A 14,517-nucleotide genomic window follows, 5' to 3' on the forward strand; every position below is an offset into this window, starting at 1 on the left:
CAAAAGCACTGTCATGATTTAACATGTCATGTATGATCAGTAAATAAATTGGTTTCTTCAAACTGATAGTGCTCTTTTGTACTCCTCGCTTGTACACTGTGACCTTTTTGTTTTCAAGTACATTTAATCACCTCAAGTTTGACTTGTATAACAAGTCTTGTAATCTGTATACTAGATGTAGTTGCTTCTGTGACATCGTTTAATCTTGAGTGGATGGTTTCGATGTCATCTTCTCTGCCACCATTTATTTTTTTCCAAATCCTTCTGTTTCTTCCATGGCAAAGAGCAGCTTCTTCTTCAGCTGCATGTAACTTTTATACGGGGGCAAGTCCAAAGTGTTAGAGCTGTGAACAGAAGGTGGCCTCATGGTGAAACAAGGTGACTCCTATACTAGTGATGGGCAACTAATAAGCTGTTTCCCTGTATGTTTATAATGTTAACATTTTTTTATTTATTTATTAATTTTTTTTTGCCTTAACTTCCACATAAATGTGGGTGTTGCCATGTCATTTTACTTATATTCCTCACTATCAGCAGCACTCTTACCAAGTCTGACTGCGGGGCAACTGGGTATGCTTTCCAACTTTTTGAATACAGAATTTATGTGGACCACTGCTTCCTAAAAACACAGTAATGAGAGAATTATGGGATGTTCATTAAGAAGCAGACATGGGCTGAATTGTTCATGGGTGTTTGTACAAGTGGTAAAGGAAGGGTTGGTCACTTCCAAATAAATGCAGCAATTAGGTACATCACTCAAAAGAACAACAAGTGTGTTATGGCTCATGTTTTCCATTCCCACCCCCAACCCCCCTAATGGACTGAGTTTGTAGACCTGTTATATCTTACAAGAGTGACAGAACAGTGGAAAGCATTGGAAGCTGAGTGGTTGGGTTATGAAAGCAGGAACTGACCTATTAGCTCTGCAAAGCCCCCTAGAGGAAGACGTTTAGTTCCAGTGACAAATTGCAACAGCTGGAGACGCACCTCATTGTCGGCCTCCTTCACGAACTTGGGAAGGGTCAGAAATATCACATGAACATACAAATACGCTTCTGTATAATGGACAGATGAATAAGTACTTCTGGGCTTAGTCTAACCCTAGTACACCACCTAGAATTTTTAAATTATGTGATTCCCTCTGAAGGTACCCACCTTCCAGAACCAGATGATCTGCTTACTATTCCTGGTGTAGATGCGGTATACTGTATTCCTCTGCCAGTCATCCAGGTCCACCTCCTGCACTCCACAAAGCATCATCTATAACATATGCCGCACATGTGCGTGAGGCAAGCTCCACAGGCATCTCAGCACACTTTTGCTAATATGTTTAGGCACCAAGTGACTGCTGAAATTCACTCTGACTGCATTACCTGTGTAACTTTGATAAAATTCAGTGCTGTCAGTTACAACAATTCAGGACATCAGGAACGGAAACACTTCAAAAAATTCTTTAAATGCATAAGACTAAAACTGCTGCCTTTACCTCCAGATCCTTTGCATCAAAGTACTGCAGCCACGGCAGGGGCACAACTTCACTGAATCCCTTCAGGAATGCTTTTATTTGTTCATCCATCCCCTTGAAGAACTGCCACTCTGCAATCAGCCTTATTGGGAGAAAGAGGAGTACAGATGATGCAGTGACTATGATCCTAAAGGACCATGTGTTGTCATCATAAAGATGACATTGATGAGGAAAACAAGGACTGTGGTCAAAGCAGAGAATATGTGCACAGACAGACATGTCCACATACCTGATGTACTCTTCCTTGTTATCCTCATTCACTGACACATTGGACCCATCAGGCTTCAGGTCATGTGTGATGATCTGGCCCAGGACCTCAATGTCCACAGAGAAGCACAAATCCAAGCCACACTCTTCAATGTTGTTGTCTCTGTGTAGTAAAGGGAAAGAAACAAGATTTCGGTGAGCACCACACCTCACCCTACCAATGGAGAGTCTAGAGGTGATATGCTCTAGGGCACCTTATCCAGATGAGGGAGTTGTAGAACACAGGATCAACTGACTCCAAGTCCTTGATGGTAAGTTTTTTCTGGAGCATGCATTTGTATAAGGGCAGTGAGAAGCCCGATGTGATGAACCTTCCATGAAATGCTGCCTGGTAGAAGACAAGAGATTTTTTTTCTTTTTTCCTTAAATCAGTTCATGGGTGGTACAGAGAAACAGGTGATATTAGGACCATTCTGCTGCCCTCTAGTTTTTTCACATTTTACAGCAACAGCACTAAGGCATTCCTTTGTTTAGCATTCACACCTATGTTTGCAGTAAACAGAAGAAATTGTTAACACTATAATTCAGACATCAGTGCAGAGCTCTGCATATGTGGCATGTGATCCCAACATACTATGATCACTTTTCAGTGCATGTGATCATCACGTTATTGTAAGTAAATCCATTCCAGGGCTTCCGCAAAGCTGATGCAGGGTGAAACTTATTTTACCCGTGTCTTCCAATGTTTGTCCTGTTTCAAACATGTGTTGCACAAACTATCTTAAGCAATCGCCTTTTGACAATCAAATGCTTCCCACTTGCGGACACTCACCATGGCAATGAAACGGCCGACAAAGCAGAAGCAAGACAGGTTATCAGGGTAAATGGTGGAGGCTGGGCTGATCGTCAGACTGTAATTGCTTTTCCCAGCATATTCAAAAAGACAGTATGAGGGGTTGAACACATCGTGAGAAAGCAGGAAAAACCATTCCCTGTGAGTTGAGAAGAGTGGGTGTAGAAGACATTTTTAAACTGCCATGTTAATAGCACCTACAGTATTAGATACCAAGATGTTGCACCATACCTGCTTTACTGTTAGTTGCTCTTATTGTATCTTTACAAAACAGCTATGGCATCTGCTGATAATAGTCTTACTTAATCTTCTGCATGAGTAAAATATCACTTAATACAAATGGCCGTGAAGGTCACAAACATCTCAGAGAATGTTTGACAGCATAAAACAGTCTGAGCAACAAGGAAAATCTTTGAGAAAGTTATTGCTGTGGGTCGGATATGACAGAATAGTAATATTGGTGATCATGTCAGCTAACCTTGTCAGGCCACCGTGATCTAATCCTGGTTCCCCAAGAAAGGTGATATTTGGTTTTTTCCGCAGGTCTTGTGGATTTAGATCCATGATCTGAATAAATATACATTACACACACTCACAGTTCAGCATTTACACAACAAACTGTTGAGTTAGTTATCTTGTTTCTTGTATTTACAAAAGAGGGACAAGTCAAGTGAGGTGGTGCAAGGTCTATTGAGATGGCAGAAAGCAGCTCAGTGCCACTCACTCATTAAGAGGTTATGACCCCGGCAGCATGAGGACTTGTTGTAGAGCTTGATGGCTGCCAGCAGAAACAAGTTCTTGCAGCACCCCTTTGAACACCATAAATAGATCAGCCTGTTGCTGAAAGTGTTCCTGAACCTTCTCAGAAGGTAAAGGTGGCTCTGTCCTGTCTTGTACTGGATGTCTATATTTATATGGCCTGTCCAATGTACACAGTGCACACTGAACCCTAAGGCATCCTTAAGTCCGTCAGCATCTCCTCTGTCTTTACAATGTTGAGCTGAAGATGATTCAGTTTGCACTAACCAGTTCGCAATCAACTGAGTCCTTCACCAGGATCCTTGTTCTTGTCCTCCTCCCCAACCATGGTACACCCAACGATGACTGTGTCGACACAACTTGGAGTTGCATTTAAAGACAGAGGTGTACAGGGTGAACAGGAAGGAAGGCAGGGTTGTCCTTTGAGGGGCCCCCATGCTGCATATGGCAGCCTAACAAATTGCGGTCTGCCAGTTGGGTAGTTCAGAATCCAAGACATAATGGATGGGTCAGCCTGCATGGGCCAAAGCTTATCTCCCAGCAGGCCAAACCATATGGTTGAACACACTGGAGAAACCAAAGAACATGATCCCCACAGTACTGCCTGCCTTACCCAAATGGCCAGAGGGTGTCACCTAGGAGATGTGGCCAGAGGAAAACTACAGATTGAAAGAGATCATGTACCTTAACACGGGACAGTGGACTCTTACCTGGTGAAAAGAGTCTTCAAATAATGTCTGTCGAGACACCATGATATTCACATGGCCAGAAACAGCACATGACTGAAAAGAGTTGGATTTGAAAGGAAAGAAGCATTTTAGTAAACCTGTCATGTATAACTTTGAAATTAGCCCAAAACTATACACCAAAAATGATTTTTACCTGACAACGACTGCGGAAATGTGCCTGCTTCCACCTGAAGCTGACCTCATACATCATCTGCAGAGATTTGGTACTGAAAAAACAGGAAATGAAATTGTCTGTCCAAGGTCACTTGTTAGAGGCTTGGTGACCAAGTTTTTGTTTTTTTTTTTTAATTATAGAGAGGAAAATAACCACACACATGATACACAGACAGACATACAATAGAGACATCAGCTAATTAAAAGTGTGATTTACAGGGTCATTAGATGAACTGGCAGAGCAAAAGGAGGGACAGCAAAATACAAAATCTCAGACTTTCTTTGCTCTTTTCTTTAGTTTATATCTAAACTAAAACACAGCAGCCACTTACATGGAGTACTTTCCAGTGCGTGGGTCACAGAAGGTGGTCTTTCTAGTGTTCTGCTCAACAAAGAAGCGGACCCCCTTCCGAGTGCAGCACATCTCCCAACCCTCAGGCAATGAGTCATCATTTGGCAGGCTGGTGGACATAGGGTGACAATATCTCATTACCAGAAAGAAAATGTACAAGAAGGAGCATTGTGGGAAAACCAGGACACCCTCTTAATAACAGCATGCTGTATCATAGCTACGATGATCAGTAAGGAAGGAAGGCCTACGTTTGTGTACGGGGGTCCTCCCATTGGGTGGTCTTTTTGGAGTGATTCACAAAGTACACTTGGCCATTAGAGTCTTTGCATCGCTCTGTGGGAAACACACACACTGATGCTCTGATACACATCTCAACAATTAATCTCAGAAGCCCAGCTACCACAGTTTTTGCTGGAAAAAAACATTACTGTTCAGGTATACACACACTGCCTGATTCACTGACTTGCTACAATATTCCTCAGAGCCTCAAAAGACCCTGAGGGGACCATAGAGGTGGGTAAAGTAGTCAAAAACAATACAAACAAAAAAAAAAAATGCTAAACTAGTACTCATACAAAATGTACTTGAATAAAAGCAAGAAAGTATCAGGTAAAAAAAAAAACTTCTCAGATATCAGGTTACTTTGATTCAAATTATGCTTTTTACTACTCTGAAACATTAAAATCATGCTTTTATACGTTCTGAAACTGTAGCTGCAGTAAATGCTCCAATACATACCTTGAACTCATGAGAAAAATATATATGTCAATCTTTGGTTTAAAAACATGATACATAGTAGACGCTAGCTAATTGTCGCTAGCACTGAGGCTAATATGGGGTGTAGCCCTCAGCCAGTTTTGCATTATTATTTTTCAAAGGTCTGTAACTGAATAGACTAACCAAGTATCTGTCCCTAACCGTTTTGAGCTTTTCTTGGTATTACTGCACTTTTGATTTGGACTCGTGACTGATATACTGTAATAACGCACTTCCTGTCGGCCATTTTGTGTGGTTGTTGTCTGTAAGATGGCAAGTTTTTTTTTTTTTTTTTCCCTGTAGAAGCTGCAAAACACATTTCAATTTCCTTACAAATTCAAAGTGAAAAGTGTTAGTTCCAAAAGCTACTCTGCAAAGTGCAGTTTCTATAGAAAATTATTTGAGTATAAGTAGCAGAATAAATGTAACTCGTAACTACCCTCCTTTCGTGGACACCTCCGTCCTGTGCTTGGTCACTCTCCTGACCCAAGGAGATCATACGTATTGATTTCAGACTTACCCCAGTCATCAGGCAGGGGCCCCAAAGGATCATTCTCTGCTGACATCATGGCAGACTTTTGAGAAAAAAAATAAAAGAGGTATGTATCGAATACATATCGATAGCTGTGTGGGTGTCCCCAAAAGCATTCTGCAGTAGTTGTGTGGTAGGATGGACAAAGTGGGACCGAAAACAGCCCATTGTATTGATTTGATTCTTGGAGCTCAATAAGGGTTGGCAAGATTGATGAAATCATGGGATAGAAATTGTCAGTGGACTGTGTTCCAGATCACACTAGATCAGATCTGTGGGTATTGCTGAGATGCTGCTGGTTGGCTGCTCAGATGCTACCTTGTCTTTGACCACCAGGAGACTGTAACTGAGTAACGGTGTCTCCGGTTCACCTGGTACACGTCCCCCTGCAGCTCGCTCCACTGTGACTGCCACTGCTTGAAATTTTGTACAGATTCCTTGGTGGGCTGCTGCCAGCTGGTGGTCCTACTGTTGTGGTCCAGATAGTAGATCCGACCCACGTTGTCAACACACTTCTCCCACCTGGCAGTTACAGAAAGTCATCCGCAAAGCAATAATGATTCATTTGACATTTCAGATGCATCTAATGTTCTATGTTTATAATGTGTCTAAAGGTGAGAAGGGGACAGCTGGTTGTGTAGTGGTTAGAGATACTGCCTCTGGATCCAAAAGGTTGTCGGCTCGAGCTCCAGCTGTAGTGCCCTTGAGCAAGGTACTTACCCTATATTGCTCCAGTAAAATTACCCAGTTGTACATAAGGGGCAATAATTGTGAGCTTGTAGTAACTGTAACCTTAACATTGTAAGTCAATTTGGAGAAAAGCATCAGTTAAATGTGTAAATGTAATTTAGAAAGGAAGAAACTTGTGTTACTCCCCACCCATCAACTACTCATGTTTAAGAGAACAGCAAAGGCATGTCCATGCAATAGTAGCGATAGTACAAGGACTAGTAGTAGTGATGCAGCACTCACCCAGGCAGAAGGGGTTGTGGTATCTGCCATGTAGTGGTTCTTGTGTTCACATCCACATAATATGTCCTGCCATGTGAGTCTTTTCTTTGCACCCACCTTCAGAGCCAAAGAAAAAAACCATACAATATGAAATAATTGGCTCCAGTGCAGCGGAATGATCCCTCTCTCTCTCAGAACTACTGAATCCCTCTCAACATTCACAAAGGATCTCAAATCACATCTTTCAGACTCATGTCTTTCTCGATCTACTTCCTACTCCTTAGATTTGCACTGAGCTATTTGTCACAATTGCCTTTGTATTTCTTATCATTTCTATACGCTGCCGCTCACATAACATTATCATTAATGTTATGTGTTTTAAAAATGCTGCACTCTTTCCCCATTTTGTATGCGGCTCCCTGTACAAATGAAGCCAATTTAAATGGTGACATCACACAAACTGACTGTGCTATAAGAACTGTGTGTCTGTATGTGTACCTCTCAATCTGTCGGTGAAATATACCTTTTTGCTCTGAGTTGTATGTCACTTTGAATGAATAAATGTCAATGTATATTGAATAGTAAATGTGAATTTAGATGCCATACAGAATACCGGAGCAAGCAAAGCTGGTAGAGCTCATTTGATGTGACCGACACAAGGCCCAATACCTACCCAGGTGGAAGGTGCCTGGTGTCAGTGGTGTTCTCTGTCTCATGGCTGTGTTTCACTGCTTCAGATGCACTGGTGTCGCTGCTCTGATGCTCTGTGTTCGAGGTAGTGGAGGCTGAGGAGGAGGAGCAAGAGGAGGAAGCAGGGTCTCTGGGGGAAGGTGAGCGCACTGACACTGAACCTTTGCCCACCTTCCCTGAGAAGCCAGTAGGGGGCAGGACTTCCTCAGTGGTGGAGGCACAGCTTTCCCCTTTTACTACAGAGGAGCAGAGAGAGGACAGGCATGTCACAGGGGAGACAGCTTTGCATTATGGGAAACATGGATCCATGCAACAGAATTGCAAGCAAAAATGAGTTGTGGATGGGTGTGAGACTAACATTTTGGGCAATGAGTCCTTCAAATGAGTCGTCTACTGCAGGTCATGTTAGGAGCATTAATGGGTAACAGCAAAAGCACACGTCTGACATGGGTGTAACTGCCTGCAGGCTAATAAATGTTCTCCCTGACAGAGGGTGCTCAATGCTCCAGGTTCAATCCGCTGCTGAATTTGCATTATTTAAACAAAACAAAACAAATGTGTGTTCCTGTAAGCGACACCGGAACACCAACGGAGAAGAAGCCGCTAATGGGGGCACAAACACTCGGATTAGCAGCAAACTCACCAGTGGCAGAAGTAGAGGCGTTTCGCTGCCCGGTCTGCTCCATATCCAGACTGTTGAGCACGATGGTCAGATTCCCAGTGGAGATCAGCTTGTCACTGACACACAGAGTTAACTTCAGGACCCGCTTCACATTCTCCACTGGGGTGTATGGGACAGAGGAGCAATGAGTGGAGAAACGTTGGAGCACATGTGAGGGGAATGGGAAGCGGCAGGAGGAGAAAGTAACTGGTGAGATAATGGGGGGAATGAAATGGATCTCAGAGGAAGATGAGAAAGATACGCTATAGGTGAAGGCCACAAGAGAAACATTGATTGAGGGCAGGAAAGAACAGGAGAACATTGATTTTTCATTGTCTGTCTTTAGGAACCATTGTTCTTAAATCCAGTCCATATCAGCTGCACTAACCAGCAGCAGCCATTTCAATCAATTGTAGGAAAGAGGTTGTAAAGAAACTCACCACATTGACACCAGAGTAATCACGCACACACAATGTCTATAACTGCTGGTCCCAAGCAGGGTTGTAGCGAACCGGAGCTTAACCTAGCAACACAGGGCTTAGGACCCGAAGGGGAGGGGACACACCGAGGATGGGACACCATTCCATCTCAAGGCACCCCAAGGAGGACTCGAACCCCAGACCCACCAGAGAGTAGGACCCAGCCAAACCCCCTGCATCACCACACCCCCCATCTTAAGGTAACTGATTATGACAAATATCTAATATATGTTAAGTTATGTTCAGACCCGAGTTGTCAGCTGAATTTGTATCCTCCTGTGGTTTCCCCATTTATGTATTATGTATTTATGTATTTATGTGAAATGGCAAGTAGGATCTGAGGCACACCGTACATTTTCCATTGTGCAGCTTCAGGATCCAGCACATGTCCTGAGTGGCTGTCCCCAGCAGAGTGTCAGCCTTCAGGCAATGACATCTCCAGACCCTGAAGTTCAGCTTGTTACGTGGCGTTACACTCCTGCAGTTATTTAGAAAACACACATACTAATTTATACATGACTATATCAACAGTGTGGAGTAGTGGTTAAAGTGCTGGACTCTGCACCTAAAGTCTCTAATGTAATATATATTTTATATGTATTTTAACTTGGGAAGTAGAGTTCTCGATGACCTTTGACACTAGATAAACATGTACAGTACAAAAATTAAACAGTATCTCCATTGCATGGTAAACAAAGACAGAACTCATTACAGGCATCAAGTAGAAAGCATGTAAAGAAATAATAGTACTTTGCATTTATCTGATGCCCAAAGTGACTTACAGTGTTAAGGTTACAATTGTGTACCCATTTGTACAACTGGGTAATTCAGCTAAGTGCCTTGCCCACAGGTACTACAACTGGAGGTGGGAATCAAACCTACAACCTTTAGAGTGAAAGGCAGTAGGTCTGACCACTACACTACCAGCTATCCACATATGCTTTAATTTCACAGTTTTGAAACAAATATGAAATATCTTTATGAGAACCCAGAAATACAAAGAAAAGAGCAAGTGGGTGCATTTATTTTCCCATCAGGCTGAGGATCTCCCTTGAGAGTTGAGCTGCGTCTCATCTCTTACAGAGTGAGTCGCTTGTCCCACGTGGGGTTGGATGAATTGCGGCACTTGGCAGTTCTGTTTGTCTCGCCATCAACTACCAGCTCCACATAGACACCAGTGGCGAACCAGCTGTTCTGAGTGAGACTGGCACCGGAAACTGGAAGGACAGAGGTATTCCATTCAGCAGTGAACCTGCTTTCAGCAAAATGTACATCTCAAATGCTTCTGTTTGTTCTGGTACAATCTGAATGTTCAGCAAAGGTCTGATGTTTTGCAGTCCTCACCAGTCACATCCAACCAAAATGTCTCCCAGAAGCTGGGAAGGAACCCTGTTGCAGGCAAAGGTGTGATGACCATGTTAGTGATGTCATCTGAAACACACACAGCCAATGCTGGTTACCTTCCAAGTTCTCATGTACATGTACTCATTCAGAATTTGTTTGTACATACATACAGTCTGAAACCACTTGTCCAGAGTGGGGTTGTGGTGAGCTGGAGCCTAATCCAGCAACACAGGGCTCAAGGCTGGAGGAGAAGGGGGCACACCCTAGAGAGGACACCAGTCCATTGCAAGGTACCCCAAGCAGGACTTGAACCCCAGACCTACCCAAGAGTAGCACCCAGCCAAACCCACTGCACTGTCACATCCCCCAAATTTGTTTGTACCACCTACTTTTCCTCTACTCTGCTCTTCCCAATGGTTCCATATTATAGGCAGGATCTAGGTTAAGACCCTCATCCACCTGTTTGATTTGGACTGAAACAAGTACAGGGCTCCTAAAAGAATAGAGGTGTTTCCCAACTGGGTTTCTGTGCTGAGGAGCTGCTGTAACTGAGTGATTCTTTTTAAAGTAAGGCTCCTTTTACTTCAGTGCCACTTTGACTCCCTCTGGTCCACCACCACTACCTCTGGTCCCCAACCTCTGTGTCCACCTGCAGTCTGTCTGCTACCCACCTTGACTCGCCATCAAACCAAACGTCCACCGATGGATCCTTTTTCTGTCCACTGTCCGGGTCACAGCAGCAGTGAGTAAGAACACAAGCAGTGCGGTGTCACTCTGACCTTCGGGCTTTTGTCATTGGTCGTCTGAAACAGGAGGAACACTCTTCATGCGTGTAGGATATGTTTATTTTCCGCGAGACGCAGATGCTTGACAGCAAACTGCCTTCAGTTGTGTTGACATGTTGTGATGTCATATTAGGTACACATCACCCCAGTGGTTGTCATGGTGAAAATAAATAAAATGAACCACATTATATAGACACATGGATCACAAACCAAAATTGTTGTCATATCATAACAATAACAATAATATTAAAAAATTGTTGTTAACAACAATTGTGGTAATAACACACACACTTCAAAACCACTTGTCCCAAATGGGGTCACAGCAAACCAGAGACTAACCTGGCAACACAGGGCATAAGGCTGGAGGGGGAGAAGGCACACCCAGGACAGGGCACCAGTCCATCAGAAGGACTCGAACCCCAGATCCACCAGCGCACATGACCCAGCCAAACCCACTGTGCCACCACACCCCCTTGAGGGAAAATACCTACCCTAAATTTGTCTAAATAGGTAAATAAGTATAAGTTGCTTTAGGAAAAACTCACTGTGCTACTGCACCCCCATAATAATAATAATAATAATAATAATAATAATAATAATAATAATAACAACAACTTTGGACAACAACACCAATGTTTATTGGCAACTGCTCATCTTAATGCAGAGGTAGACTGGAGCCTGTCCCACAAGCACAGCATGTGGGGTCAGGGAGGGTACAGCATTGAGGGGACACCAGTGTATGAAAGGGTAGCAACACACGTTCACACACTACAGGCAAATCAGAGTCTCCGCTCACAACTGAAATGCATGTCTTTGTACTGGAGCATAATAATAACAACAATCACTTCGACTTCCGTTACCCCCCGTGCGTTACATTCACCCGTCATCTCGGTGACGACGGCTCCGTTAAGCCTTTCGGAACAATTTCAGCTTGTTCGGTGAGTGTGAATTCATACTCTTTTCGTTGATTTGTTTCTGTTGCACTAAACACCGCATTGCTCTAAAGAGGAGGAATGAATACTCCATCACTGGAAGCATACTGAGAGGGCAACAAGGACCCGCCGTAATCCTGGGTATACTGTAGTTACCACAAGGGCTTCAAACTGGTCGTCACCCAGCAGTCCACTGGGGTCGCAGGACAAGGACGCAGGAGCGCTGCACTTACCCTGAGGCCATTCTTCTCTTCCTAGATCATTGTAAATAGAGTGCTCACTTGTGTTGCCCTGGGTCTGGATTAAATCTTTAGTCAAACAAAATTTTTTTTTTGTCTCTCAGGGAGATTTGCAGTCCTAAAAACAAATAAGTTCATTAGAACGAAATGCAAAGTGTTGCAGGTGTCTCAGTACCATTATTGTAGGGAACAATATCCAGCTTATGTAACCCTTCCATTTAATTAAAAGTGCCTGCTGAGACAACAGCAATGAAAATACAGGAGCACTCGGGTTCTGTAGTTAATGCAAATAGAAACCAGAACATTGCCAAATATTTAAACTATGCCCTTGAACAGCACAGACCCCCTTCCTCAAAGTCCAAGACGCCTTTTTGAAACACATCTGTTCCCAAAACTCTTTCAGTTCAGCAGGTTTCAATAATTAATGCTAATAATATTTCACAGATGATCAGAAAGATCATAGATCATTCTGGTCATGTTGTGGTCTATTAAAAAAAGTCAACGGAGCTAAAATTGAAGGCATGCGGACTCTTACTGCAAGGTCCTCACCTGCAGACCTATTTGACTTTCAAAGGGAAATTGGAGAAATCATTTTATAGGACAATTCTTAGAGTGGCTCAAAGTGTAAGGAAAGGCTTCACACAATGCTGGCTGACATTTGCAGTGAATTCGAGTGAGGAGAAAAAGAATGAACAGGTTGAGTTATGACTCCCAGACACTGAAACCGACAGCAGAGAAATGTGATATTAAAAAAATTTAAAAAAAAGCACAGTTTGCTCAGAAGGAAATGTATGTAATATTTACGACTGGTAGGGTCTAGTGGCGACTCCCCACACTCATCAATCTTTCCTCCAGCCTGTTCTGACGTGAGTTATTTCATTGAAACTTTTCCCTAATAAATGGTCTCATTCAAAAGGATTTCGCTTACTGTATGGTATGATGCATTTATACCGCTGTATACTGAAGGAGTTTAGGTTAATTGAGGAAAGATCATCTGCTCGTGTTACTGGTGCCAGAACCATCAACATTCCAGTCATCTTTGGTTCTGTTTTCTGGACACCACAGCATCACAAGTTCTTTGAACAACTTGAATTTTTTGCAGTCAGTTTCTGCTTTTCTTCCTCAACACATCCTACACCAGTGCCGATGTTGTCACATGTTTTTTTCAGTGCCGACACTTGTTTCTTCAGCTGCTTTATACACAGAACAGACTCTCTTGCTCTGCCTTTCGGCCTCATCAGAAAGTTTGAAAAAAGGCATGGAATGGGTGAATAATGATTTCTTGGCACACATTAGGCCCCGAAGGACCAGCTGAACATTGTTTGCATGTCACTGTGCACCTAAATGTTGAGGACCAAGCACATCTTTTCCTGGCTACAGCCTCCCAGTTTTGAGATGGAGACTTCCAGGAGAATAATACACACACACACACACACACACACACACACACATTTTCAGAACCGCTTGTCCCATACAGGGTCGTGGGGAACCGGAGCCTACCCGGTAACACAGGGCGTAAGGCCGGAGGGGGAGGGGACACACCCAGGACGGGACGCCAGTCCGCCACAAGGCACCCCCAGCGGGACTTGAACCCCAGACCCACCGGAGAGCAGGACAACAGCCCAACCCACTGCGCCACTGCACCCCTAGAATAATACATGTCATCACAAAGAACATCTTTTTTTTTTTTTTGCTTCTCACATCTGACTTTCTTTACTCCAGTGACCAGCAGAGTCCCCAGATATCAGCTGCACTAGAGCACCATTTTCGTGAGTTAGAACACAACCAAAAAACCGGCAGGAACTGTGTGATGTTGTCAAGTCAGCGCAGACCAAAATCCCAGTGAAATGTTTCCATCCACTTGCTGAATCTGTGTTCTGACGGATTCACTCTGATCTGGAGCGAAAAGGGATTTAACCAGTAGGTAAGATGTACCTAATAAAGTGGCCAATGTGTTTGTTTGTGTGTGTGTGTCTGGGCTCTACATATGGATTAAATAACTTGTTTTTGGAATGAACTTTAATCAAAGTTTTGTTGGCTGCTGTGTTTCCTGCTATGTTTCATCTCGAGGAAGCTGAAACGCTGACTGCTTGGGAGGCTTATGGAGGTCGCGTGGAACAGCGGAAAACAAATATCTGTTGATTTTACACAGGAGAGGTTCTGCAACTGCTGTGGCAAATTATTAGAAATGTTGCTCAAAAGGCAACGTGTGCCAAAAGTCCCTTTGGCCGTCTGGACCCGGCCGATTCGTACCGCAGGTGCACGAGGTGAGCTACCCCCCCACCCCCACGCTGTCTGCTGGGGTCTTGGTGCCAACGCTGTTCTGATTTTTCCAAAGTTTCTGAATATTTTACATTTTACGCCTTCATCGCAAGACCACTCCTCTGTCCAAATGCATTTAATAAAATGCTTTGTAATAAAAAAGCATGGCTTATAGCACTTTTCTTTATTTTGTCCATACTGTGCCACATAATAAATCCAAAAGTGAAGCCCAGCATTACAAAGAAACTCGCATTTTTAATAACTTGGATGAAATGTATGTTATATATA

General features: G+C 43.3%; 1 protein-coding gene across 1 annotated transcript; it reads right to left on the minus strand.

Moving 5' to 3' along the window:
- Nucleotides 1–32: 32 nt before the first annotated feature.
- On the minus strand, nucleotides 33–8,220 carry LOC108927653 (NEDD4-like E3 ubiquitin-protein ligase WWP1). The gene is made up of 18 exons (XM_029246318.1): nucleotides 8,171–8,220; nucleotides 7,511–7,763; nucleotides 6,859–6,954; nucleotides 6,234–6,408; nucleotides 5,875–5,929; nucleotides 4,847–4,931; nucleotides 4,579–4,707; nucleotides 4,227–4,299; nucleotides 4,055–4,126; nucleotides 3,064–3,152; nucleotides 2,565–2,724; nucleotides 1,987–2,120; nucleotides 1,755–1,895; nucleotides 1,487–1,607; nucleotides 1,156–1,260; nucleotides 915–1,011; nucleotides 547–619; nucleotides 33–344 (listed from the first exon to the last, which is right to left on the minus strand). The coding sequence occupies exons 1-18, from the start codon at nucleotides 8,211–8,213 to the stop codon at nucleotides 245–247; spliced, it is 2,001 nt and encodes a 666-aa protein (XP_029102151.1). The 5' UTR covers nucleotides 8,214–8,220; the 3' UTR covers nucleotides 33–244.
- Nucleotides 8,221–14,517: the final 6,297 nt, after the last annotated feature.

Source organism: Scleropages formosus, chromosome 19, assembly GCF_900964775.1.
Source record: "Scleropages formosus chromosome 19, fSclFor1.1, whole genome shotgun sequence".
NCBI classification, from domain to species: domain Eukaryota; kingdom Metazoa; phylum Chordata; class Actinopteri; order Osteoglossiformes; family Osteoglossidae; genus Scleropages; species Scleropages formosus.